General features: G+C 67.2%; 3 protein-coding genes across 11 annotated transcripts in view; 1 reads left to right on the top strand and 2 right to left on the bottom strand.

Moving 5' to 3' along the window:
- The window catches only part of MIDN (midnolin), a 17,181-nt gene extending 16,264 nt beyond the window's left edge, over positions 1 to 917 (bottom strand). The window contains exon 1 of the mRNA XM_040461701.1: positions 729 to 917. Coding sequence (XP_040317635.1) covers positions 729 to 917 — 189 coding nt within the window. The remainder of the gene's footprint in view (positions 1 to 728) is intronic.
- On the top strand, positions 7 to 8,403 carry CBARP (CACN subunit beta associated regulatory protein). 7 transcript variants are annotated; one of them, XM_040461875.1, is made up of 10 exons: positions 7 to 1,712; positions 1,793 to 1,932; positions 2,167 to 2,231; positions 2,576 to 2,720; positions 2,925 to 3,096; positions 3,276 to 3,464; positions 3,809 to 4,019; positions 5,213 to 5,396; positions 5,517 to 5,597; positions 6,310 to 8,403. In XM_040461875.1, the coding sequence occupies exons 1-10, from the start codon at positions 1,617 to 1,619 to the stop codon at positions 7,376 to 7,378; spliced, it is 2,352 nt and encodes a 783-aa protein (XP_040317809.1). In that variant the 5' UTR covers positions 7 to 1,616; the 3' UTR covers positions 7,379 to 8,403. The 7 variants fall into 7 exon arrangements, with proteins under 7 accessions (XP_040317809.1, XP_040317810.1, XP_040317808.1 ...); XM_040461876.1 differs by having other exon boundaries at positions 3,001 to 3,096; positions 3,317 to 3,413; positions 5,213 to 5,597; XM_040461874.1 differs by having other exon boundaries at positions 3,001 to 3,096; positions 3,317 to 3,464; positions 5,213 to 5,597.
- Positions 8,404 to 8,709: 306 nt separating this feature from the next.
- Positions 8,710 to 21,541, bottom strand: STK11 (serine/threonine kinase 11). Of its 3 annotated transcripts, XM_040461879.1 has the most exons (11): positions 21,504 to 21,541; positions 18,894 to 18,977; positions 17,653 to 17,742; positions 16,820 to 16,952; positions 16,593 to 16,729; positions 15,416 to 15,543; positions 13,224 to 13,281; positions 12,749 to 12,945; positions 12,489 to 12,530; positions 10,083 to 10,301; positions 8,710 to 9,251 (listed from the first exon to the last, which is right to left on the bottom strand). In XM_040461879.1, the coding sequence occupies exons 1-10, from the start codon at positions 21,524 to 21,526 to the stop codon at positions 10,099 to 10,101; spliced, it is 1,095 nt and encodes a 364-aa protein (XP_040317813.1). In that variant the 5' UTR covers positions 21,527 to 21,541; the 3' UTR covers positions 8,710 to 9,251; positions 10,083 to 10,098. The 3 variants fall into 3 exon arrangements, with proteins under 3 accessions (XP_040317813.1, XP_040317814.1, XP_040317815.1); XM_040461880.1 differs by lacking the exon at positions 12,489 to 12,530; XM_040461881.1 differs by lacking the exon at positions 21,504 to 21,541 and having other exon boundaries at positions 17,653 to 17,744; positions 18,895 to 18,977.
- Positions 21,542 to 22,605: the final 1,064 nt, after the last annotated feature.

The following is a 22,605-nucleotide window of genomic DNA, read 5'->3' as shown; positions in this document are numbered from 1 at the left end:
GGGGGGGCAACCTGCATCCCCCGTCGCGGCCTGGAAAGGAACATTCCCCCGCCCACGCCCTCCCCCGGCCTCAGTTTCCCCTGTGAGATCCAGCGAGGGTGATGGCGTCTGCGTCTCCCGTCTCCGGGATTAGCCCGAAGCGGGGATGCGCCCGGAGTCTGGCTTCCTGCCTCTCCTCCAGGGCTCGCCATGCTCGTCCCCGGGGCCGGCCGGGGGCGCGGGGATGGGCGCGGTGGCGAGCGAGCTCGGGGAGGCCCGGCTGGACCTCAGGGGCGGGCCCGTGGGGAGCGTCCGCCCTCGGCTCCGGTCCCCGCCTACCCCCGCGAGTCCACCTCTCTTCCCCTTCGGCCTCCTGCCATCTTTTCTGGTCTCCTGTCACGGTCCCTGCGCTCCTGCCCCCTCCCCCTACAGCCGGAACTCATTTCCCGACCTACTTACGCGCGCCCCCTCCCCCAGAGGATACCCGGGAGCCGGGCCGTTCTCGGACCGCGGCGCTGAGAACACCTGGGTGTCGCCAGTGCCCACCGCCCCCCGTCTCTGGGCCTCTTTACCCCGCTGTCGAGTGGGGTTAAACCCGAAAGCGTCGGGGACGCGGGAGCCTGTGTACAGGTTCCCTCTTTCCTCTGGGGAAGGGCCGAACGCACGCCCTGCCTACTGAGCGCTGCTGGTCATCCCGGCCCGGACTCTGCTCCCTGAGATCCCGGAGCGCAGTCCCCGGTCCTTCCCACCGGGAGGAGCTGGCGTTGGGGAGGGCCGTCAGGTGCAACATGCGAGCAGTCCCTTTGCCGAGCGCTGAGCTCCCGTCCCCGGCCTCCGTTTACTCCTAGCGCCAGGCAGAGGTGGAGGCTGGCCTGCTCGCCCGCCGAGGCGCCGGGCCCCGCGCTGGGCACCGGCGGGGAGGCCGCTGCAGCAGCCATCTTGCCGCCCAGGACCGGCTCAAGCCGCCCTGCAGGAGGCCTCCCTCCCCCGCGCCCCCTCCTCTCCCCAGTGCTCCCTGGCAACCCCCCCCCCCACTTCCCCCTCCCCGCTCGGCCCGCTGGCTCAGTCGCCATGGGAACCAGATTCTTCAGGGCTGGGAACACATGCGCCTTCTTTGGCCTTTTCGCTCCCCCTAGCACCGGGTGGGGGGTGGGGGGGGACAGCTACCTCCGGGAGTCGTGACTTGGTAGTCCCTGAGCTCCGTGCCTCCGCCCCCCTCCACGGTCCCTGTACCGCTACCGCGGAACCAGCCTCTTGCGCTGGGGCAGCCCCTTCCTCTCCCGTGAGGGGGCAGGCAGGGCTCCTGGGTCTCGCGGGAGCGAGCTGACATCCTCAGTTTCCCTATTCCTCCTCGGAGTGCTTCCCCTTTTCCGGGCCGGCCCCACCGGCTGGGGAGGAGGTGGAGAGCAGACGCCTCCCCCGTTTTGAGCAGGGGGAAACGGAGGTCCCGGCGTCGATCTAAGCGGGGTGGGGGCTGCCCCGGGGCCCTCCTCCACCTCTCCGTGAGTCACCGCCCCCCTGTGGACTCTCACTCCCACTCCCTCGCTCTGGGAGCCGGGAGGGAGAGCAGGCGGAGGAGCTGGTCTGAGCACGCCCTGCCCCCCCCCCCACCCCCCGCCCCTCCTCCTAGCTTCAAGATGCAGCCCACGCCCACCATGGCCACCGCCGCCGCAAGCACCGCCGCCACGGCTGCCCTGACCTCGAGGTGGGACAACACCACCAGCAGCCCCACCGTGAGTGAGGGGGCCCGGAGTGGGGCTGCTGGGCGGGGCGGGCCGGGCCTCCGGAGGTCCTGACCCCTGCCGGCCCACAGGCGGAGCCTGACCCCATCCTCAACAACTACGTGCTGCTGGTGGTGGTCCTGTCGCTCTTTGTCGGTGGCACTCTCGTGGTGCTGTCCGGAGTCCTGCTCCTGTGCAGGCGCTGCTGGGAGGTCCACCGGCGCTTCAACAGGTGTGCAGCCCACCCAGCCGTGGGGCCCCCCTGGGAGCGCCAGCGGGGGGTTGGAGAGGAGAGGGGGCGCGCGCGCGCGCTTGCTTGGTTGCTTGCTTGCTCTGCGGGCATCCGGGGGCCTGTGTGGGGCCGGGTGAGGGCGGGGTGCCTGGGCTGCGGCTTGGCCGGAGGAGCTCGGGCAGCACGGTCTGCCTGCCCCGTCCCACCTTGGGGCCCCCTGCGGTCTCTCCCCAGAGCCATGGAGGAAGCAGAGAAGACCACCACCACGTACCTGGACAGCAGCGCCCATCCAGCCCAAGGTGCGGCGCCCCGCCAGGCTCTGACCCCTGCCCACCTGCCCGCCCTCCTGCCCGCCCCCTTGGGCCGCCTGACCGGCTGTGTCTGTCTGTCTCCCCCACCAGACTGGGCGCAGCTCGATTCCGACTCATCTCTGTTTCCTTAGAGCCCGCGTAGGTGCTCACAGGCGCGTGCTGAGCGAGTGAGTGTGTGAGCGGATGTGTGAGTGCCCACCTCGCCCCTGCCCCGTCCCAGCGCTCAGTCGGGCCCCACCCCTCGACGCTTCCCCCACCCACCCCCCAGCCAGTCGCCGGTCCAGCACCAGGCGAGGCCCGCCCGGGGCCCACCCTCTCGGCTCTCCTCGCAGACCCTGACTTCAGGGGGGAGGACCCCGAGGGCCAGGACGCGGAGACGGAGCGCTTCCTGTCCACCAGCTCCACGGGCCGCCGGGTGTCCTTCAACGAAGCAGCCCTGTTTGAGCAGAGTCGGAAGTCACAGGACAAGGGGCGCCGGTAAGGAGCGGCGCAGCACGAAGGGACCCAGTCCCTGGGGAGGGGTGGGAGCCTGATGCCCTGTGATTGGGCTCCCTGGGAGTCGGGTCCTGCCTTCCACCCCCGACCCCAAACCAACAGGGACGGCAGCAGGGGCGGGCTCGGGGGTTCGGGCTGAGCACGGGGGCCGGCTGGCGTGGTGACGGGCAGGCGTGCTGGGCACAGGTACACCCTGACGGAGGGGGACTTCCACCACCTGAAGAACGCCCGCCTCACCCACCTGCACCTGCCACCCCTCAAGATCATCACCATCCACGAGTGCGACTTGGGTGAAGCCAGCGCCACCACCCCCCCACACGCCGCTGCCGCCCCCAAGGCCAGTCTCGCCATATTCCAGGTGAGCGTGCGGGCGGCCGCCAGCCTGGTGCTCAGCGGGCGGGACACCCACCCTCTGGGCTGGGCCCCGCACCTCAGGACAGGGAGGGGGCGCCTGGCTGGGGTGCACAGAGGGCTGTGGGTCCAGAGCTCCCCCTCACGCACCCGTGCTCTTTGACCTGTTACTGCTTCCTCCCCCAGCCCCCGGGGAAGGCCCTCACCGGCCGCTCTGTGGGCCCCAGCTCCGCCCTGCCAGGTGACCCCTACAACTCGGCCGCGGGCCCTGCCGACTTCGAGATCAGCCCCTTGGCGTCCAGCGACTCCGGGGAAGGCGCCTGGGTGAGGGCCCCCGAGCGGCCCCTCCCCTCCCTGCCCCACTCCAGGACCGAGGTCAGCCTGTGGCCTCCCCCTCCCTTGCTCCTGCCCGGTCCCCCTGCGTGGGAGGGAGAGGGGCCGGCAGGGCGTAGAACACACGCGTGGGGCACTCGTCAGACCAGGGACGCGTGCCCTCGGACACTCGTCCTCAGGAGCCCGTCTGTCCGGGGCTGGGGACCACAGAGCTGCCCGGCGCCTGGCTGAACCCCTGAGCTTAGTCCCGCTGCCACCCACCCGCTGAGAGCTGTGTGTTCCCTCTCTGCACTGGGGGTGGGGAGGGGGGAGCGCAGAGCTGCGGCCCAGGCTGGGGCAGCACTGGGAGGGTCTTTGTGCCTGACCGCCTCCCTCCTTCCTTCCAGGCGGATGCAGGTGCCCGGAGCACCAAGCCCGTCGGGTCAGGGGCCACAGGGGGACCCGAGGAGGCAGGTCCAGGCTCCGGGGCAGGACCCGTCCTGCATTTCTTCACCCGCCTGCGGCGCCACACCAGCCTGGACGGGGCCAGCCCGTACTTCAAGGTCAAGAAATGGAAGCTGGACCCCAGCCAGCGGGCATCTAGTCTGGACACAAGAGGTGAGCGGCGGCCCTGGGTAGAGACCAGGGCCCGGAGAGTACAGCCCCAGGCAGCCTTACGGAGCGAGGTTCTGCACAGGGAGAGGTCACTGCTCCCCAGGGGCCTCGGGCTCCTGCCCCGGGCTGGCCAGCACCACCCCTTGGCCACTGGGCATCTTGCCCCAGGGCTTACAGCTGGTTGGGCCGTGCGCTCTGGTCCAGTAAAGCAGGGGCACCGTCAGACCACAGCAGAGATGGGTGAGCTTTTAATGCAAGCTACGAGACCGTAGCGGTTTTCGATCCGTGGTCTGTCTGGCGGGGCAGTGTGGGAGCAGCCACAGACCGCGTGTCTAAGCGAACGCAGGGACGGGCCGGTGCGAAACGGTGTTCAGGATGATAGGTCATGGGCCCATCTGGCCTGCGAGCCGTAGCGCACCCACCCCTGAACTAACGCGGCAGCTCTTCCCTCCTGTAGACCTCTGGTCACGTGGAGCCCTGGCTATAGGGCCTTCTTATCCTCAGCCCAGAGCAGGAGCACGTGTCGGGGGTGGGGAGGTGGCCACCCTGAACGGCGGGTACCAACAGGCCCGTGCCCAAGGGAGCTGAGCCGGGACAGGACGGGACAGGCGGTTCTGTGGAGGTGGGGGGTCCTGGGGTCAAGAGAGCTAAGGAGAGAGGGTCAAGAGAGCCTCGTCGGGGCCTGGTGCCAGCTGGCGCCGCAGGGGAAGGAGGAGTGAGTTCTGGCCGAGGCGCTCCTGGGCGGGGAAGGCGGCCTACTGTACTGCCGTCGGGAGCTGAGACGGAGCCCGTGGTCCCCGAGGGTGATTAGAGCCAGGCGTAGGTGTGCGAGTGCCTGGGGCCTGTTTGCCGGCTGACTGTCCCCCGCCCTTTCCCACCGGAGCTTCGCCTAGGCCCTCCAGGGGGCCCGTGGGTGGAGGTCGAGCTGGCAGAAGAGGCCTCCCCTCTGTTCCCCTCAGTGGCCCCCGCCAGCCTGTCCCTCATCCTCCCACGTGTCCCGGCTTCTGCCTCTTAGCTCAGCGGCGCTCGCCTCCAGGTGCCCAGTGCAGACCTGCTCCGGCCACGCTCTCGTGGCCGGAGCTGCTTGGGGGTCCCGCTACCGCCGCGGCACCTCAGCGCACCCCTGACCCAGGCGGCTCCTTGCGGCCCGGGGCCGGGAGGGACTCGGGCAGGCTGACGCGCCTTCCTCTGCACAGGCTCCCCCAAGCGGCACCACTTCCAGCGGCAGCGGGCAGCCAGCGAGAGCACCGAGCAGGAGGAGGGGGACGCCCCCCACGTGGACTTCATCCAGTACATCGCCAGCGCAGGCGACACGGTGGCCTTCCCGCCCCCCCGTCCCTTTCTGGCCAGCCCCGCCAGCCCATCCCCCGCTCTCGGCAGGTATTTTGTAGTGGATAGCAGCGTCAGGGGTGGACCTGTGGGCCCCTGCCCCACCCAGTCCCCCGCTAAGTGGCCCGGGGAGGGCTTTCCCCACCCTGCAGACATATCACATTCTTCCAGCTCCATCGTCCCTCCTGGAGACTGCCTCACTGGGGCCACCTCTCCAGCAAGGACCAGAAGAGGGAAACTGGGGGAGACTGGGTAAGGGCAGAGGGGCAGGTGGGGCCCTGGACGATGGCCACAGGGTCCCCAGGACAGGACGCCTGCCCAGGCAGGGCTGCCAGGGGCGGGTGCCTGCTTGGATGTTACTGCTTCCTGCTAGAGTCCACGGCCCCGAGGGGTCCACTGTGGCCTGGTGCCCCTTCCTTCCTGCCCGTGTTCCTGAAGGCTGGACGGCCCCTTCTCAGAAATTGTGGCTACTTCTGCCAGCAGCACCCCCTCCCCCAGCCCCACAGACGGAGGTACTGGGGTGGTGAAGCTGCCTGAGTAGTCCCGCTGGGGAGTAGGGGCCGAGCTGGACTCCCGCCTGGCCCCGTCCATCCCCGCCACTTCCTTCTCCGCTGAGGTGTTAGGAAGAGGGGAGCGCCACAGGGGAATGTTAACTCTGTGGGTGAGGCGCCAGCCACCTGCAACGCCAGCAGGTGCTTGGGTCAGATACTAGGGGAAAAAAAAAAAACAAACAAAAAAACGCCACGATTGAAGGGCAGGTGCCAGGAAGGCTTGGGGTTTATCCAGAAACCACCCCCTGTAACAGGGACCGCCAGCATTTTCTTAAAATCCGCTCTCCGCAGAGCCTGGCCGAGCCTAGGGGGTCCCCACCGGCGCCCACCCTTCCGGACCCAGAGGCAGGGTGGCTGGGGAGAACACGGAGGGGCGCACACAGCCTTCTTGACTGCTGCGGCCTGGCTTGCAGGCTAGAGGCAGCGGAGGAGGCGGGCGCCGCGGGAGGAGCGAGCCCCGAGTCTCCCCCCGAGCGCAGTGGTGGTGCGGGGCCTGAGCAGCAGCAGGAATCTGATGGTGAGCGGGACTCGGGGCCAGAGCAGGCCCAGACCACCTACCGGGATATCTGGAGCTTGCGAGCCTCTCTCGAGCTGCACGCGGCTGCCGCCTCGGACCACAGCAGCAGTGGCAACGACCGCGACTCGGTGCGCAGCGGCGACAGCTCGGGCTCGGGCTCCGGGACCACCGTGCCCACTTTCCCACCGCCCTCGCCGCCCCCCACCCCCCGGCCGGCAGACAGCGAGGCGGGAGGTCCGCGAAAGCTGTTGCAGATGGACAGCGGCTACGCCAGCATTGAGGGCCGCGGCGCCGGCGAGGACGGGCTCCTCAGCGCGTCCGAGAAGCGCTCCTCCTTCACCAGCGCCGGCCGCACGGCCACTGTGGGCACCAGCTTCGAGGGGGCGCCGGCGCCCACCGAGGCGCCCGTCCGGCCCCGCAGCCCGCGCGCCTGGCCCCGCCGCGCCCCGCGCCGCGACTACAGCATTGACGAGAAGACAGACGCACTCTTCCACGAGTTCCTGCGCCACGACCCGCACTTCGACGACACGCTGCCCAGCGCCACGCGCCATCGCGTGCGCGCGCACCCCCACACGCGCAAGCAGTGGCAGCAGCGCGGCCGGCAGCACAGCGACCCCGGCGCGCGCGCCACGACCCCTGCCCCGCCCGCGGCCCCGTTCGGGGCCGACTCCCGCCCCACGCGCGCGCCTCTGCGCCGAGGCGACAGCGTCGACTGCCCCCCAGAGGGCCGCGCGGGCGACGAACCGGCCGCGACCGCCATCCCGGTCATCGAGGAGGAGCCCGGCGGTGGCAGCAGCACCTGCCCCGGCTCGGGCCTGTGCGTCGGGCCCCCGGGGACGCTGCTGGACAAGCTGGCGGCTGGCCTCGATGACAGACTCTTCCCGCCGCGCCTCGCCCAGCCCATCGCCACCGCTCCCACGCTGGCCGCCGCCGCGCCCACGTCTCCCGACCACAGCCCTGCCTAAGCCCTGCCTCCTGCACCCACCTCGTCAGCTTCTCCGGCGCCGCCCGGGACCCCTGCCACGGGACCCGCCTGGGGCGCGACGCCCCAGGGCGCGAGCGCTGGGGCCGCGGGGCCTCGCGCGCGCGCGCGCGCGCAGGTCTTCTGGCCGCCCCCACGTGCGCGTGCTCGCGTCCTCGTGACACCCTCGAGCTGCCTCTGGTGGGCACGCGCACACGGTCCCCGTTGGGCACTTAGCAGGTGCCCTGTGGCTTCCCAAAGCGCGAGGCTGCAGGGCCCTGGCTCGGCTGGAGGGGGCGTGGCAGGCTCTCATCTTCGGGCTCCCGGGGAGAACGTCCACCTGCCTTCCACCCTAGACAGCAGCCTCTGAGTGGTGGCGTCTCGGGCACAGAGCACCGGGAGGCGCTGGCGCAGGACCTGCTCCCTGGGGCAGGGGCGGGCGGTGCGGGGCGGCGCATGCGCAGGGCGCCCCTACCAGGACCAGTGGAGCCTCGAGGCGAGTCTGGGCTGCACGCGCTGAAGGCCTCCCCAGGGCGCACGCGCGGGCCCTCTAGGGCCCGGGGCTCCGGAGATCGGGGGGGCCGGCCGGCGCCGGCTCTGCAGCGCGCAGGTCGGGTGGAGGCCGCAGCCGCCAAACCCCTGAAGCTGTTTACCTCACTGCGGCATGTGCTCGCGGCAGTCTGCGCCCCCTCCGAGCAATAAACGACGCCTCGCCGCCACCCCCTCCCGCCGAGTTCCCACGCCCACCCAAAGCATGTGAGTGGGCCACCCGCCCGCCCCGCGGGTGCACCGTCCAAAGAGCAGCCAGAACTCTGTCATGTTTTAAGACACAAACCCCAAACGGCCAAGGTTTCAAGTTTCCCAAGCTTTATTTATTGCCAAAAGATGGGGCAGCCCTCGCCTGCGGCCGAGTCGCCCCGCCCCGCCCCTCCCCTCGGAGCTTCGTGCCGTCTGTGTACCATCCAGTGATGGGAGTTTCTTGTGTTTGTTTGTTTTCTGGTTGATTATAAATATTCGCTGCACACTCTTGCTTAGTTCGGGTTTTCTCTGGGGACCCAGGGGCACAGAGAACTTGCAAAGACGGTCAGGGTCCTGCGATCAGGCCCCCGGCTGCTGCACTGGGGAGCCGAGGGCCCCGGGGAGCTTTGGGGAGACCGGTCACCACCGAGGGGACTCCTGTCCAGCGTGGCCAAAGATAGACCCCCTCGGAAGCCCCAGTTCCCACCACCCGGCCACCTGCCAGCCGGCAAGACCTGCAGAGCCCAGCCTGCCCCCGGGGCCGTGAAGCCCACGAGAGGACCACCCAACAGTTCCCAAACACCCTTCACAACCAGCTCAAATCCACCTGCTTTATTTTTTCTTAGAAAAAGGGAAAGGAACCAACCAAACAACAAAGACAAGGCAGCCGCCTGGCTCCCTTGGGCTCTGGGCATGCATCTTGGTTGACGGCCCTGTTCTTCTACTGGCTCCGGCTGTGGCTGTGGTTCGTCCGAACACATCACTAGGTGTGGGAGGCGCTAACGTGGAGCAGAGTAAAAAGAAGTCAGGGGTGGGGCGAGGACCAGTAGTCTGAACGTAAAGTGCATGGCAGGGGCTTCCCGCGGGGCCCGCGTGCCGGCGCTCTCCCTCCTCCCGAGGCCCGGGGAGGGGGCTCAGCGCAGGGCTGCAAAGTCAGTGAGAGGCCGTGTTCACCGGCCATGAGGGGAAGGCCAGTCCCCAGTCCCTGCTGTCCCCCAGCCATGGCCCTCCAGGACCCCTGGATTCCTGAGGGGCAGTCGGCAAGGAGGGTGTGGTGGTGGCCTTTCTGGGCAGCAGACGTGGGCCGGCGGTCGGCGGGAAGACTGAGGACCTGGGCCGTGGCACCTGGATGAGACGGGCTGCAGACGGGAACAGATGGGTCACTCCTGGGCCGGCAAACGCATTCTGTATCTCAGGAGGCAGGGCCCACCCTGGGGCCCGCTGACAGGGTGGGGGAAACTGACACCTGGTCACACGGAGCTGTCAGGCGTCCAGAGAGACCAGGCAAGGTCGCACTGATCTGAAGGGCCACCCTGTAGTTCCCCCCCCCCCCGCCCACTGGGGTTAAGCACCACCCTCCACAGAGAGAGCCAGGCCTCCCTAAAGAAGCAGTTTTCAGCCTGCCTGGCTGGTTCTGATGCCGGCAGATAAGCACTCCAGGGCCACTTGAGGGGGGGGGTGGGGGCAGCACCCTGGGAGAGGGCACCCCGCCTGCACCCCGAGCAGACGATGGGCTCTCCTGCACCCCTGGGGCCTGATTCCCCTGCACATACACCTTCTTGGACTGGGGCAGGCAGGCAGGCAGGAGCAGGAAGAGGAAGTGGAGGAGGCCGAGCGGCCACCAGGATGACAGCCCGAGCCAAACCCAAGACGTCTCAACCTCCCACCCGGCCACCCGGCGCCTCACACACCTCTGGGCCGAGTCCAGCATCACCCAGGGCTGGCAGGACAGGCGGCTCCTGTGAGGGGCCCGCCTCCTGCTCGCAGGAGCTGCTGCCCAAGCCACCCCCCACCCCCGAGCCCCCGGCCAGGGTCCTAGAGCAAGTGAGTTCCTCTACCTCTGGCCCAGATGCCGGTGGCGGTGGACGAAGACCGACAGAACGGCGAAGGGCAGAACCGGCCCCGGTCAGCAGTGGTGGGCCGGTGCCTTCGGTGCGTCCCATCCCCCCCAGGTCCCCGAGGCGGCCTACCTGCGGGCGGCGACCCTCACTGCTGCTTGCAGGCCGACAGCCGGCGGATCTTGCTGCTGGCCGAGCAGGCCTTGCGGGTGGGGTTGGAGGCGGCGCTGGCCCGGCGCTCCACCTTCGACTTGGCGCTCAGCTGCGCCGACTCCGTGCCGTTCACGCACACGACTTTGGGCGGGCCCCGGCTCTGCCCGTTCTGACTAGCCTCCTCTTCTGGGACCTGTCCTAGGAGGGAGAAGGCGAGTGTGGGCTGATGGGGGCCCAAGACCAACACCCCCAGGGCCCCCCCAGCCCTCAGGCTACGTCTCCGCCTGCCTGGGCTTCGGTCCTCTCTGCCCCGCCGGGCTCCTCCACCGCCTGCCCCGCCTCGGCCCCTCCCGCAGGGCCCCTCATCCGGCTAGAGGGAGCCCACCGAGGTGGGGGCCCAGCCCACGCTCACCTGCCTGCTCAGGTTTGAGCCGGGTGTCTGCACCAGGTGGGCTGAGTGCTCACCATCCACCCCAGCACACGGGGAAGGGACCGGGGACCTGGGGCACAGGGCCCTGGGCTCGGCCTGTTCGCCCGTGCAGAGGCCACAGCAGGCTGGGCCCTCGGGGCTTGGGAGGGGCTGGGCTCAGGCCAGGTGTGCGACAGGCATCTCTCCCACGAACGCCAGCCTCGACTCCCCGTGCCGGGCACGGGAGGAAGAGATCAGGGCCCAGGGCCTGCCGGTCCCTACTCTCAACTGGGTGGCACCAGCCCTTGCTGGCCTGCGGGGAGCCATGGGCCTGGGGCCGCCTGCCTGAACTGTGGGGGCGGGGGAGGGGGAAGGCACATAGGCACTGACCAACCTGCCAGGGCCCAAATGGCTCATTCAGTGCACATGGAGAATCGGCCTGCTGCCCACAGTCCGCCCTCCTGCGACACAGGTGGAAAGCTGCCCACGGCTGCCGCCAGCCGACCTCTTCCCCAGCACAGAGCCCCCTCTGGGCCAAGAGTCCCACTGCCTGACAGCAGCTTTTGGAACATGGCATCTTAGGTCAGAGCTCCTCACTGCTGACAGGCTCCTGCTGAGGAAAGCCCTTGGGGGGGCCAGGAACCCTGCTCTGATGGAGGAGGGGCCATGGGGGGGCGGTGCGGGGGCAGCTCTGCACAGACCACCTGGAGCCCAGCCACCGGCACAGCAGCTGTGGCTGAGGCGGCACAGGACCCGGCCTCCCTGCCCTCAAGGGACTGGGGCACGGCCGGCAAGCACCCACTCCGCCCCAGCCCGAGGCCCGGCACCCAGCTGTCAGGGTGGGCGGCAGACCTCCACAGTGGGGACAGTCCGGGGAGACCGAGGCCAAGGGCCTCTGAGCAGAAGCACCCCACCGGGACTGAAGCGAGGAGGGATCTTGGCCCCAGCACAGCCCACCGCTGACCCACAAGAGGTCAGAGAAAACCCCACTGGTCCTGGAGCAGGACTGTGCTACTTCTGACACGGACGACATCGCCCGGCCAGGCGTGTGGCTCCAAGCCTGGAGCTGCCCTCGGGTGCGCCCTCCCCTACCCGTCAAAGGCAGCCTCCGGCCTCTCACACGGGCCAAAGGGCCAACATACACGGTCAGTATAGTCTGGCGAGGTTCTGGGGATTGGGCAGGGTCCTCACTCGGCCTTCCTGGGACAGCAGACTGTCTGCCAGCGAGGGCCCCTCACAAGTTCCTGACACAACACCCCAGCGACTCTGAGAGGAAGGACGCCTTGTTCTCACTCTCCACGGGAAACAGAAGCTCTGAAGGCCAGGGCTCCCAGAGCTAGGACTCCGTACACGTCACCTCCCGGGACTCCTGGAGCCCAGGACCCGGTAGGGAAACGGCTGAGCCAAAGCCACAGAAACTCAGGGTCCAGCAGGCGCCGGCTCTGAGATGACCCTGCGGCCGGCCACGACGGGCTGTCACGGAAACCCCAAGCACGCCCCCCACAGGAGTGGGACCCATGATCCCCGCCCCGGCTCTGGCAGGAAAATGGTGCTGGGCCCACGGCGTTACTGCCCAGTGGGGTCTCCCGGGGGCCCACCCACCACACAGGCCACCTCCACACGCCAATTCTTTCTACAATAGAATCCTCACTCCTGGCAAACGAGCCAGCACAAAGGGAGACCGGCATCACCCCCGCACGCACAGCGTGGCAAACCTTTATGACAGGAGCCGACAGGCTGGCCCCAGGACACGACAGAGCTGTGAGCGCTGTGGGGGGGGGGGGGGGGGGGGGGGGGGGGGGGGGGGGGTGGCGCTCGGGCAGCTGCGCAGGCTTAAGGAGGGAGGCAGGGGTGCCGAGGCCTGGCCTCTACGGCACTGGAGGGGGGAGCAGCGCTACGCTACGCCCCGAGCTGCTCTACGCCCCCGGCCTCAGCTTCCTCTCCAGAAAGGTCTGAACACTGGCTCCTCTGCGTGCCTCTCTCCTCTCTAAGCCCTGCCTCAGACGCCTCCTCGCCACCTGGGGGAAGCAAGGCGACACGCATCAGGGCTGGCGGCCGGGCACCAGGAGGGCCACTGGACCCTCTCGGGCCGTCGGAGGGGCTTTCCCCCATCTCTCACCGCCTGGCGGGACGCGGTCTGCACTCCCCAGGACACAGGAGGGTCCCCTCCGGGGATGTGAACCCTGCCACCGCGGGCAGGGGCCCCTGGGCCAGGCCGCGAAGCGGCCGCACTCACCGGGCACCGTGAAGTCCTGAGTGTAGATGATGTCGTCCTCGATATCGAACAGGTCCTCGTCCCCATTGTCGTCCGCACAGCCATGCAGATCCTCCAGGTAGGGCACCACCGTCATGCCTCGCCAGCGGTCCTTGCAGTCCGAGCTTGGCGGGATGGGCACGGGCTCCTCTGATGGCGGGTGCTTCTTCCGGAACCAGCTGTGGAAGTCACAGGTCAGGACAGTGCAGGGGCTCCCCCGCCCTCAACATGGGGCACCTCCCGACCTCAGGCCCAGCCTAAAAGCCAGGGGAAGAGAGCAGCCAGATAACCCAACCCCGCCCCCCCCCACTCCCACCACGTGCACCCCCCACTCTCTCTCACCGTGCACAGCCCCTGCATCTCAACCCCCGTACCCCCCTGCACTCCCACCACGCGTACCCCCCGTGCCCCCAGACCCACCCCCACCACCACGGCCGGCCCCACACCGGACACTCACCTGTGTTGTCTGATCTGCTGTATGGAGAACCTCCTGGCTGGCTCATATTCCAGCATCCCTGACAGACCAGCAGGGCGTGGGGAGTCAGTGCTGGGGACGTGGCCCCAGCCCCAGCCCGTGTCAGCCTGTGCCCAGAGGACACCCCCCAGGAGAAGGGGTGCGGGCATGTGTGAAGGGAGCCCCAGCTCGGTGCTCCAGGCACTCCCCCTCCCCCCCGGCCAGCCCCCCACAGGCCTGGCCTCCACCAGTAGGGCCGGCCCGGGCAACGGGGCCAACACGCAGAGTCCATAACTGCGAACACTGGGTGCGCACAGCCCCGGGCCCCACGAGGCTGCCGGCAGGAAGGCGGACACCAGAGCCGCCGGGGAGCAGGGCAGGCCCACCGCAGCGACGCAGAACCTGTCCGTGTGCTCAGGGAAGTCAAGCACGCAGGCCCACTCTCTGCTGGCCCCCGGCCGGCAAAAGGCAGGGGACGCTAGCGGTCAGCATTGCTAGCCAGGACCAGACGGACGGTCCCCGAGACGGCAGCCGGAGAGAATGGAGGCCAAGAGGGCGACGCGCTGTGGATGTTCGCACAAGGGTCTGGCGCTGGGGGGCAGGTCCCACCCCAGAGCCCGCAGCTTCCACATGGGGGTGGGGGTGGGGGGGGGAAACAGCTCGGAGAGCTCGGCACGTCACACACCCGGAGGACAGCTTTGTTCTCCAAACCGCACGGCGATTCGATCTGGAGAACTGGTCGGACCCCAGGCCTCAGGGCCCGGATGGTACTCTCCAGGCCTGGCTGCAGTGCAGGGGCATCTGCAGACCATGAGCCCTGGGGCCACCTCGGCCTTAGGGCAAATGCCTCGGAGGTGAGGGACCGGACAGACTACTGATGCCCTCTGCCATCTACCTAAGCTCCCCGATGGGGGCTATTTCAAGCGCTGATAAAAGTAAGGGCAGTAACGGACCAAGCAAAGGAAGCTTCCTTTAGAGAAAACGCCAACCAGCCGCTGCCTGTCAAGAGAAAGTGCGCCGTCTGCCACCTCAGCCGTGTCTGAAATGACCTTCGGTGGAAAAGAAAGCCCTCGCGGGGGGCGAGGGGAGGTGAGAGGGCCATGCTCTGGGCGCACTCGAGGACAAGGAGGGTGGACATCACAACCCTCCTCCAGAGTGCCCAGGAGCTTCCAGGGAGAACTGGGGACGGGGGGTGTGGTGGGGGGAGAAGGCCAGGTCTGAGCAGCAGGCGGGCTGGGCCACAGCGCGTACCGGGAACAGGGCAGAGCTGCTTCCCCCGTTCCCAGAACACCCTGGGCTGCGTGCTCAGCCGCCTTCGCGGGTCCTGGGGTGGCTGTCCGGGCAGGGCCCCAGAGGGAGGGGGGCGCCGCGCAGGCTGCCCAGCGCTTGGAGTTCGGCCGCCGCAGCCCCAGCCTCAGCCCCAGCCTCAATTTCATCTTAACGTAAACGTGAGCGCCGGCCTGCCTCAGTTAGCGGGAAACTCTCAAGAGCACGTGAAGTAACGTGAATCTACTCCTTCAACTGAAGTCACAGGAGGTCTAGAAACAACATCCAACGCGAGCGGAGGGTAAAGTCAGTTACACGCCTAAGGACTACAGGCAGAAACAGACTCCGAGGCGCTATCTCGGTGACAACTCTTAGGTACCACTCACACCTGAGGGGGTGCTCTGGATGAGCCAGATCATCACCCACCGGGCCCTGAAAACAAACATCCAGGAACCCCAGGAGGCCAGCTGTGGCAGCCCCGCCCCTTGCTGGGCGGAGGGGAGGTGCCACCCTGGCCAGGGCCCTGCGTCGGAGGCACAGCGCCCCCTGCTGCACAGCCTGGGACACGCAGCAGGAAGAAACCAGCGGCGGGGGGGGGCGGCTAGGGGGCCAGAAGAGGGTGGAACCAAGGCCCCAAGCAGGCAGTAGGACCCGAGGAAGTCAGCAATGCCCCTCCCAGCCTCAGCCTCAGCCTCAGCCTCCAGAGCTGATCCTGCCAGCCACTCTCCACTAACTGGGCCCATTCCTTGGGTGGGGTGGGGTGGGGTGGGGTGGGGGACAGGTCGGGCACGTGGGGCGTGGGGCTGCAGAGATGAAACCCAGCTCTCCAGAGGCCAGTGGTCTGTAGAAAACCCCCAGGACCCCCAACACCCGCTGGCAGCCCATTCCCGACACCTCCAGCCCCACAGGTGCCGTCCCGAGGGCCTCACCTCTCAGCAAGTCCGAGAGCGGGGGGCCGCAGTCACCCGGGATCGTGTAGTCTCCCTTCCCGATGTTCTCAAACAACTTGTAGATGTTGTCCCCCTCGAATGGGTACAGGCCTGTCGTGATGTTATAGCTTCGCCCCCAAGGGGAAGGAGAGAGGCCCGGTCAGTTGGGGCCTCTCCTGCAGCCCCAGCCTGGGACCAGCCTGGCACAGGAGCCTTAAACCACCCTCACCTGTAGGGCCTCACACTGGGTGACGGGAATGCTCTGGAATAGGTGGTGGTGGTGGCGGCAGCACCACTCTGAAAACACCAGAAACCACTGCACTGGACCCCTTAAAAGGGTGGCTCTGACAGCGCAGGAGTGATCTCTCAACAAAATAAAACGAAACAGGGGAGCCCGGGGGGGCTCAGTCGTTTAAAGGTCCCACTCCTGATTTTGGCTCAGGTCGTGGTCTCACGGTTCGGGGGACTGAGCGCCGCGTCAGGCTTTGCACTGACAGTGGGGGCCTGCTTGGGACTCGCTCTTTCCCTCGCTCTCTCTCTCTCCCTCTGCCCCTCCGCTCTCACTCCCTCAAAAACAGATAAATACTTAAAAAACAAAAATAAAACGAAATGAAACACCCATGTCGGCCAGCAGCCGCCCTGCAAGAGGCAGGAGGGAATGTTCTGGAAAGTTAGGGCCTGCCCTCTGTGGCAGGCACCACGCTGACCGCTGCTCACGCAGAAGTGCTCGGGGATGTGCCCCGAGGGACGGACGAGCAGAACTGGGGGACACGGTCTGAGACTCCTCCGGGGTGACGGCGTAGAGTCAGGACAGAAACACTTGCTTCGAGACAACAGCAGTGGCCCTGGGGTGTGAACTGGGGCAAACGTACCAGTACAAGCCCTCACAACCGAGGAGGAAGGCCCGGCCGTGTGCACCCCCACACGGCTAATCCCGAGGACCCCGCAAGGCGGGGCGCGGCCCCCTCTGCTCCTACCCACAGGGGGCTTCTCATCTCGGCACACGGTTTCTCTGGCACTCTGGCCACCCGGCACAGCCCGGGAACGGTGTCTGGGGGACACGCTAGGAGGGGCGGTTCTAGAGGCCTGAAGCCCAAACAGGCCTGAGTCCTTGGTGGGCACAGGAGGGGCCCCTGGCGGGCGTGAAGCAGGGGGACCGAGGCCCACGGGCACTTACAGAGTAACCCCAGCCGACCAGATGTCCACCTTAAAGCCAGAGAAGGTGTCCAGGCCGTTGGCGATCTCAGGGGGCTGGAACGCTGGGGAGCCCTGGCTCGTCCGGCACGTGTCGTCCTCGGCAAAGGGGTGCAGGGCCTGCAGCATCGCCAGGTGGGCCTCAGGGAGCAGCCCCCGCGGGAGCGCCCCCTCCCGCCCCCCCCGGGGCGCCAAGGGAGGCGCACCAACCTCGGCCACACCCAGGTCGGAGATCTTGAGGGTGCCACCCGTGGTGAGCAGCAGGTTGCCTGGCTTGATGTCCTTGTGCACAATGCCCTGGCTGTGCAGGTACTCCAGGCCGTCCACCAGCTGGCAGAAGTACCTGGGGGGACATGACTTCTGTGACCTGCCCCACCAGGAACCTCGATCCTGCCCCCCGGGTCCCCCTCGGCACCGGGAGTGACCCCGCGGCACCAGAGACATCGGGGCCGCGCAAACAGAAAGGACGGGACGGGTGGCCCAGCAGGGAACCAGAGGGACGCAGACCAATCTGAGCCATTCCTGGTCCCACCTGGGGAAGGCAAGGAGGACTCCCTGGCCCCCGCTGCCGCCCCACTCCAGGCAGCCCGTCTCTGCGCTCCCCATCGGCCCGAGGGCCGTGCTGTGTCCCCACAATCACTCTGCCTGGACGTGACCACATGGCCCTAAAGGGGCCCCTTGGGGCCAGGGACCCAGGCTCACTCTGCCAGCTTCCGGTTCCCTCACGACACAGGCCGGCAGCGGGGCTGGAGCGGTGTGACTCCCCAGGAGGGGCAGCTGACCCGTGGCGGTTCGGGTCACTGTCCTCGGCCTTTCAAGGACCAGGAGGTCCCAGAGTCTCAGGCAGCAAGCCCACCAGGGTCGGCGGACACAGCCGCTGGGCCGGGCAGGCTGCAAACTGGGCCCCCGAAGCTGGGCTTTAAAACACACTGGAGCGTTCATCTCGCTGGTGATCAGAAAAACTCATCTGGACGCGGGATGGGCCCGAGTGTGGGTGACCCCACGGGAGGGGGGAGCCACGGGCCCCCGCGGCAAGCACTCACCCATGGGCCTGGCACACGGGGAAGCGCTTCTCGGGCACGCTGTCCAGCATCTCCTGCATGCCGCACACGCAGTACTCCATCACCATATACGTGCGGGGCTAAGGAAACCATGGGCTGACAGGGACCCCCACCCCAGGCAGGGCCTGCCCCCTGGGAACAGCCAGCCAGACGCTCGCGGGAAGGGTTTGGGGGAGAAGACCGCAACCGCGCCTGATGGCCGCATCGACAGAGACAAGCGGTAGTGCGCCGAGACCACGACAAAGACCAGAGAGATTACAGAGCCCGTAGGGCGCCTCTGCCCCTCCGCTGACCTCCCCAGGGTCAACTTGTAGAGGTCTGTGGTCGCCTAGTCTGGGCTCAGTCCTCCGGCCCACGAGAAGCTCTCAACACCCTGAGGGGCTCCCGCCTCACCCCTAGCCCCACAGGAAGCCCCACACCAAGAAGAGACAAAGCTTGCGGGGGCAGGAGGGAGGGGCGGGGTGGGCAGAGGGGAGGGAAGCCGGGGGGCCGCCAGGCCAGGCCGGAAGCGGCTGTGTCTCAGGCCAGCAGGAGAGAAGGGCAAGGCCCCCGCCACATCTCCCCCAGAGGTGGCCCCGAGTGCACCATGCTGGAGAGGAGCCATGTGCTGGAAAGCCCACCACTCTGTGCCCAGCACGTCAGTGACAGACGCCTTTGTGGAAAGACCTCAGTCCCTTGGCTAGACCTGACCCCCCCCCCCCGCCCCCTAGAGCTGGAGCCGGCGGGGGCCACACCGCCCTGAAGACACAGGGCCCGCCCCAGAGAGAAAAGGGCAGAGCCAAGGACCGTCCCAGTGAAGCGCCCCTGCAGTGACACTCCCCGCCCCACCCCACGTTCTACCCTAAACAGAGCGGCCAAACAGAGCGGCCGTGCAGGTCAAGGTGCGGCCAGAAAGCCAGACGCGAGGAGAGCGCCCTCCACGAGGCCCCCCGGACTTAGGGGTGGGGCCTGGGACCCCGTACTCCCAGCCCAGGGCACAGAGCGAAGGGAGGGCACAGCACCCACACAAGCGAAGATCGGAAGACACCCTGCGGACCTGGCAGGCGGCACTAGCCGGACAAGGCCGCCCTCGGGCTGCTGCTGCCTCGGCAGACCCCCGGGGTTTGCCAGCCCACCACCCAGGGTCACCGAGGGAGGTTTGGGGTCCCCAGGCCCTACAACTCCGCTCGACCCTGCAGCCCTGACCCGGCGCTCGCAGAGGGGCCGGGCTACCAGAAGGATATATTTTCTGCTTCTCTTCGTTGTACAACACGTCCACCAGCTGGATGACGTTTTTGTGCCGCAACCTCCTCAGAAGTTGGATTTCCCTGAAGACACAAAACAGAGGTGTCAGCGGAGCCGCCAGCGAGAACGGCTCAGAACACCCTGCTCCCTGCTGCGCTCGCTCGGGAAGGAGAGCGCTTGCCCTGGGGGCGGCGTGCAGGGGTGCAGGGGTGCAGGGGCCGCAGGCTCTGAGGCGGCACTGAGCAGCCACCACGTGCAGGAGCCGGGGCTCGGTTACACGGCAAGGCCAGGCTGTGACTGTCCCCGCCGCCCCGCATCCCTTCCGCGCCTCTTGGCGGGGACGAAGCCCCAGGCGGTGCGCCACGGCTGGAACGTGCCCGCAAGGCCCCCTCGCTCTCCCTGGCGCCCCGCAGCCCCTGGGGAAGGGCAGAGAGCCCAGGAGACCTCCGCGGCTCCCGTCCGGGCACAGGCCCCACCAGAGTGGACGCCACGGCCCACCCGGCGCCACGCACGCCCCCAGCCCGTGCCCAGTGCTGCCCGCTCTGCGGACGGCCCCCCGACGCCTCACCTCTCCGGGGTCTGAACAGGGGAGGGGCCCTCACAGCTGGCAGGTACAGGGGGAGCGGTCAGAAGCCCCTTGGGAGGCCGCCGGCCAGCAGCCGAACCCACGGTGCCACTCCAGGTGCGTGCCGTGCCCGCGAGAACTGAAAACACGTCCACACAGAAGGCTGCACCTGCCTGGCCAGGGCAGCGCCGGCCACTCAAACCTCCAAGCTGGAACCACCCCAGTGCCCACCACACACGCGTATGTCCACAGACGACTGTGCCCACCACGCACGTCCCCCCACCCCAGGTGCATCCACCGCGCACACGCACATCGCTCAGCCGCGAGCAGGAGCGAGGCGCCCACCCCCGCCACCCCCAGGACGGACCCCGGACACACGACGCTCAGGGAGGGAACCCGACACGAGAGGCCACGCGGGGTGTGAGTCCACGTGTGTGAAACGTCCAGAATGGGCCCGACCACGGACAGGAGGGGGGCTCGTGGGGGCTGGGGGAGGGGCAGGGAGTGACTGCTGATGGGGACCTTTAGGTTGCTTTAGGGTTGCTCTAGGGATGACGAGCTAGATAAGCGCGTGGCGGGTGCCCATTCCCACGAATACGTTAAATGCCATCAAACCGTATGGAAAGTCTAGGAAGTCCTCGGCAGAAAGCTCAGGCATGGGCTGGAGAACCCACCGTCCTCACAGACCCAGGCCCCGCCGCCACCTCCAGGGGGCCTCTCCTGACAACCCCCCCCTCCCCAGGGCAGGTCCTCTGCGGTGTGATGCCTGGAACCACCCAGGGCCCTGGACTTGGCGTGTGTGCACAGCCCCGCACCCCAGACCGGAGACCCCAGACCCAGAGGCCATCGCCTCACAGAACAAAGCACAGGCTTGCAGGCACTTCCCCCACAAACTCACCGACCAAACCCTGTCCCCACGTCCCCACCCCCCCACCCCTCCACCCCCCCGCAGAGTTCTGGGCTCAAGGAGATCTCTACCCTCGGTTTCCTGTTTTTCCACAGTATCCCTATCCGTCTGACTACTGAGGCCCAGGGATACTGCACATATAGAAATACACACACTGAGTGGGAGGGAGAGGGGGTGACAAGCAGAAGCCGGGGCGGCCCTGCTTGTACCCTCTGAGCCCTGGGGACTTACTCTGCCGTCCCTCATGAGCAGAGATCAGAATCCCTTTTTATCCCCCCAAATAATTAACGCAGGGTGTCTCCCCCTCGGCACTTCTAACATTCTGGGCAGGTCGCTCTCGAGTGGGGGCGTCCTGGGCCCTAGTTCAGTAGTATCCCCGCCTCCCCCCCCCCCCCCCCCCCCGCCACTCCTGACAGCCACAGACGTCCCCAGACAGGGCCCACTGTCCTCTGGGGGTGGGCGGTGTCAGGTGAGGGACGGTACCCTGCTGTAAAGGATCAAGGTCCGTGACGAGCAGGAGCGGAACCTCAGGCCACCCCTATCCTCGCCTCTGAGCCCCCCTGGGCCAGCACAGGGCATCCCCTGGAACTCAGGCCTCATCTCCCTCCCTCAGCCCTTCCTCCACCCCCTCCCCCCTCAAACCATCCCACTCCCCTGCCTGTCCCAGCCCTGCTCCGTGTGTCCAGAGGGACTCTCCGCCCACTGGCCCATCACTCTCCATTTCTACCCAACAGGCACGGGGTGGCAGCAAATACCCATTTATGGGGGGGCGGCCGACCATCAGCCCCCAGCCACCAGCACAGCGGTGCGCGGCCCGGGAGACAACCGTGCCAAAACGGGAAGGATGTGCAGTCTTGTCTACACCTGCACAAAACCCCACTGGCAGGACACAGGCCAGCAGACCCCTCTGGGGTCACCGCCAGGTGCTGCCTGGACTCCTGTCAAGGGGTCGGCAGCCCAGGTGAGACAGCCCCAGAGGAGAAGGGCATCCGTGCACGGCGGGAGCGAAGTTAGCAAGCCCTGCATGCCCGGTGGGGACCGACGGGGTCAGGCCCAGAGACAGACCCCAACTCCTCCAAGCTCTCGCTTCCTGGGACCGCACACAGGACTGGGAACAATCAGCACGGACCACAGCACCGGAATGAGATTCTCCAACACATCGGGATATCTCCGGTCAGCTGCCTTCACTATAGCCTGGTGAGTCAAATGCTTCCTCGACCTGTCCGTGCCACCCTCTTGGCCCTGGAAACTTCCTCAGGGCCCTCTTCATCCAAAGCGATCGCTTCAGGTACCTGCAACGTAACTAAAATGCATGTGTTAATGGGGCACCTGGCTGGATCGGCCGGTGGAGTGTGTGACCCTTGATCTCAAGGTTGTGAGTTTGAGCCCCGTGTTGGGTGTGGCGCCTACTTAAAAATAAATAAAATAAAAATAAAACCCATGTGTTGAGACCAGGAGGCCTTTCCTTCATCCAGCCAAATGGCGGCCACCTGTAGGGGATGTGGGGCAGCAGGACCGCAGCATCTACAGCAGAGCTCCACGCAGAGGCAGGGGGACAGAGCCTGGGACCGCACTTCTAATCCCACACTGAGAGTCAAGGGGCCCCGGGAAAGCCCACCCCAGGTCCTCACTGATAGGAAGGCTATCACTGTCTCTGCACTGTCCTCGCGTGCCTCCCCCTCCACCCACTGCCATCAGGATGAAACCACCACCCAATGTCCATCCTCTACAAGATGGTCACAGCACCAGCTCTGAACCAAACCAGAGGGCAGCACCCTTGCCTCTGCAGTGAAACAGCTCAACACTCCTACTCCGACGTCCAAAAAGTTTGTTCTTAAAAATAAAAGTCCACACTCTGACATAAAGAGGCGGATCCACCGTGGGCATGCTGGGCCGTCCACTTGTTTGTTTGGTTCACTGTGATCAAAGCACCGTGAGTGAGCACTCGAGTCAGTCACCTTATCTCTACCAGGAAAGGACGGACACAATATCAGGCAGTCCCCGAACAGAAGGGGCAGTCCCCGAACACAGCTGGCAGCGGCCAGAGCTCCAGGACAGAGAGTGCAGGAGGAGGGCACGCCAAGCCATCTGCCCAGGGACCCCCGAGCGTCCTGGGGGCTCCTATCACCTCTGTACTTTCCGTGTCCCCTACAGGTTACATCGTGGGTCTAAACACAAGGAAAAACAATGTGTAAAGAAAAAGGAAAGGCGAGGAGCTCAGCCCGGATGCAGGAAGTGG

Source organism: Herpailurus yagouaroundi, unplaced genomic scaffold, assembly GCF_014898765.1.
Source record: "Herpailurus yagouaroundi ecotype Mexico unplaced genomic scaffold, PumYag 295, whole genome shotgun sequence".
Classification (NCBI taxonomy): Eukaryota; Metazoa; Chordata; class Mammalia; order Carnivora; family Felidae; genus Herpailurus; species Herpailurus yagouaroundi.
Note: the sequence above shows the minus strand (reverse complement) of the source record. Positions and strands in the feature narration are given on the sequence as shown.

Bases quoted from the DNA above. Each gene is read 5' to 3' on its own strand.
- CBARP (XM_040461872.1), top strand. From the start codon at position 1,617: ATGCAGCCCACGCCCACCATGGCCACCGCCGCCGCAAGCACCGCCGCC. The intron at 2,232-2,575 runs GTGCGGCGCCCC...CTCTCCTCGCAG, and splicing joins CAGCGCCCATCCAGCCCAAG to ACCCTGACTTCAGGGGGGAG. The intron at 3,097-3,275 runs GTGAGCGTGCGG...TTCCTCCCCCAG, and splicing joins CCAGTCTCGCCATATTCCAG to CCCCCGGGGAAGGCCCTCAC.
- STK11 (XM_040461879.1), bottom strand. From the start codon at position 21,526: ATGTGTTGGAGAATCTCATTCCG. The intron at 17,743-18,893 runs ATATCCTTCTGG...TTAGCCCCGCAC, and splicing joins AACGAAGAGAAGCAGAAAAT to GTATATGGTGATGGAGTACT. The intron at 16,953-17,652 runs GTGAGTGCTTGC...ATGTCCCCCCAG, and splicing joins CCCGTGTGCCAGGCCCATGG to GTACTTCTGCCAGCTGGTGG.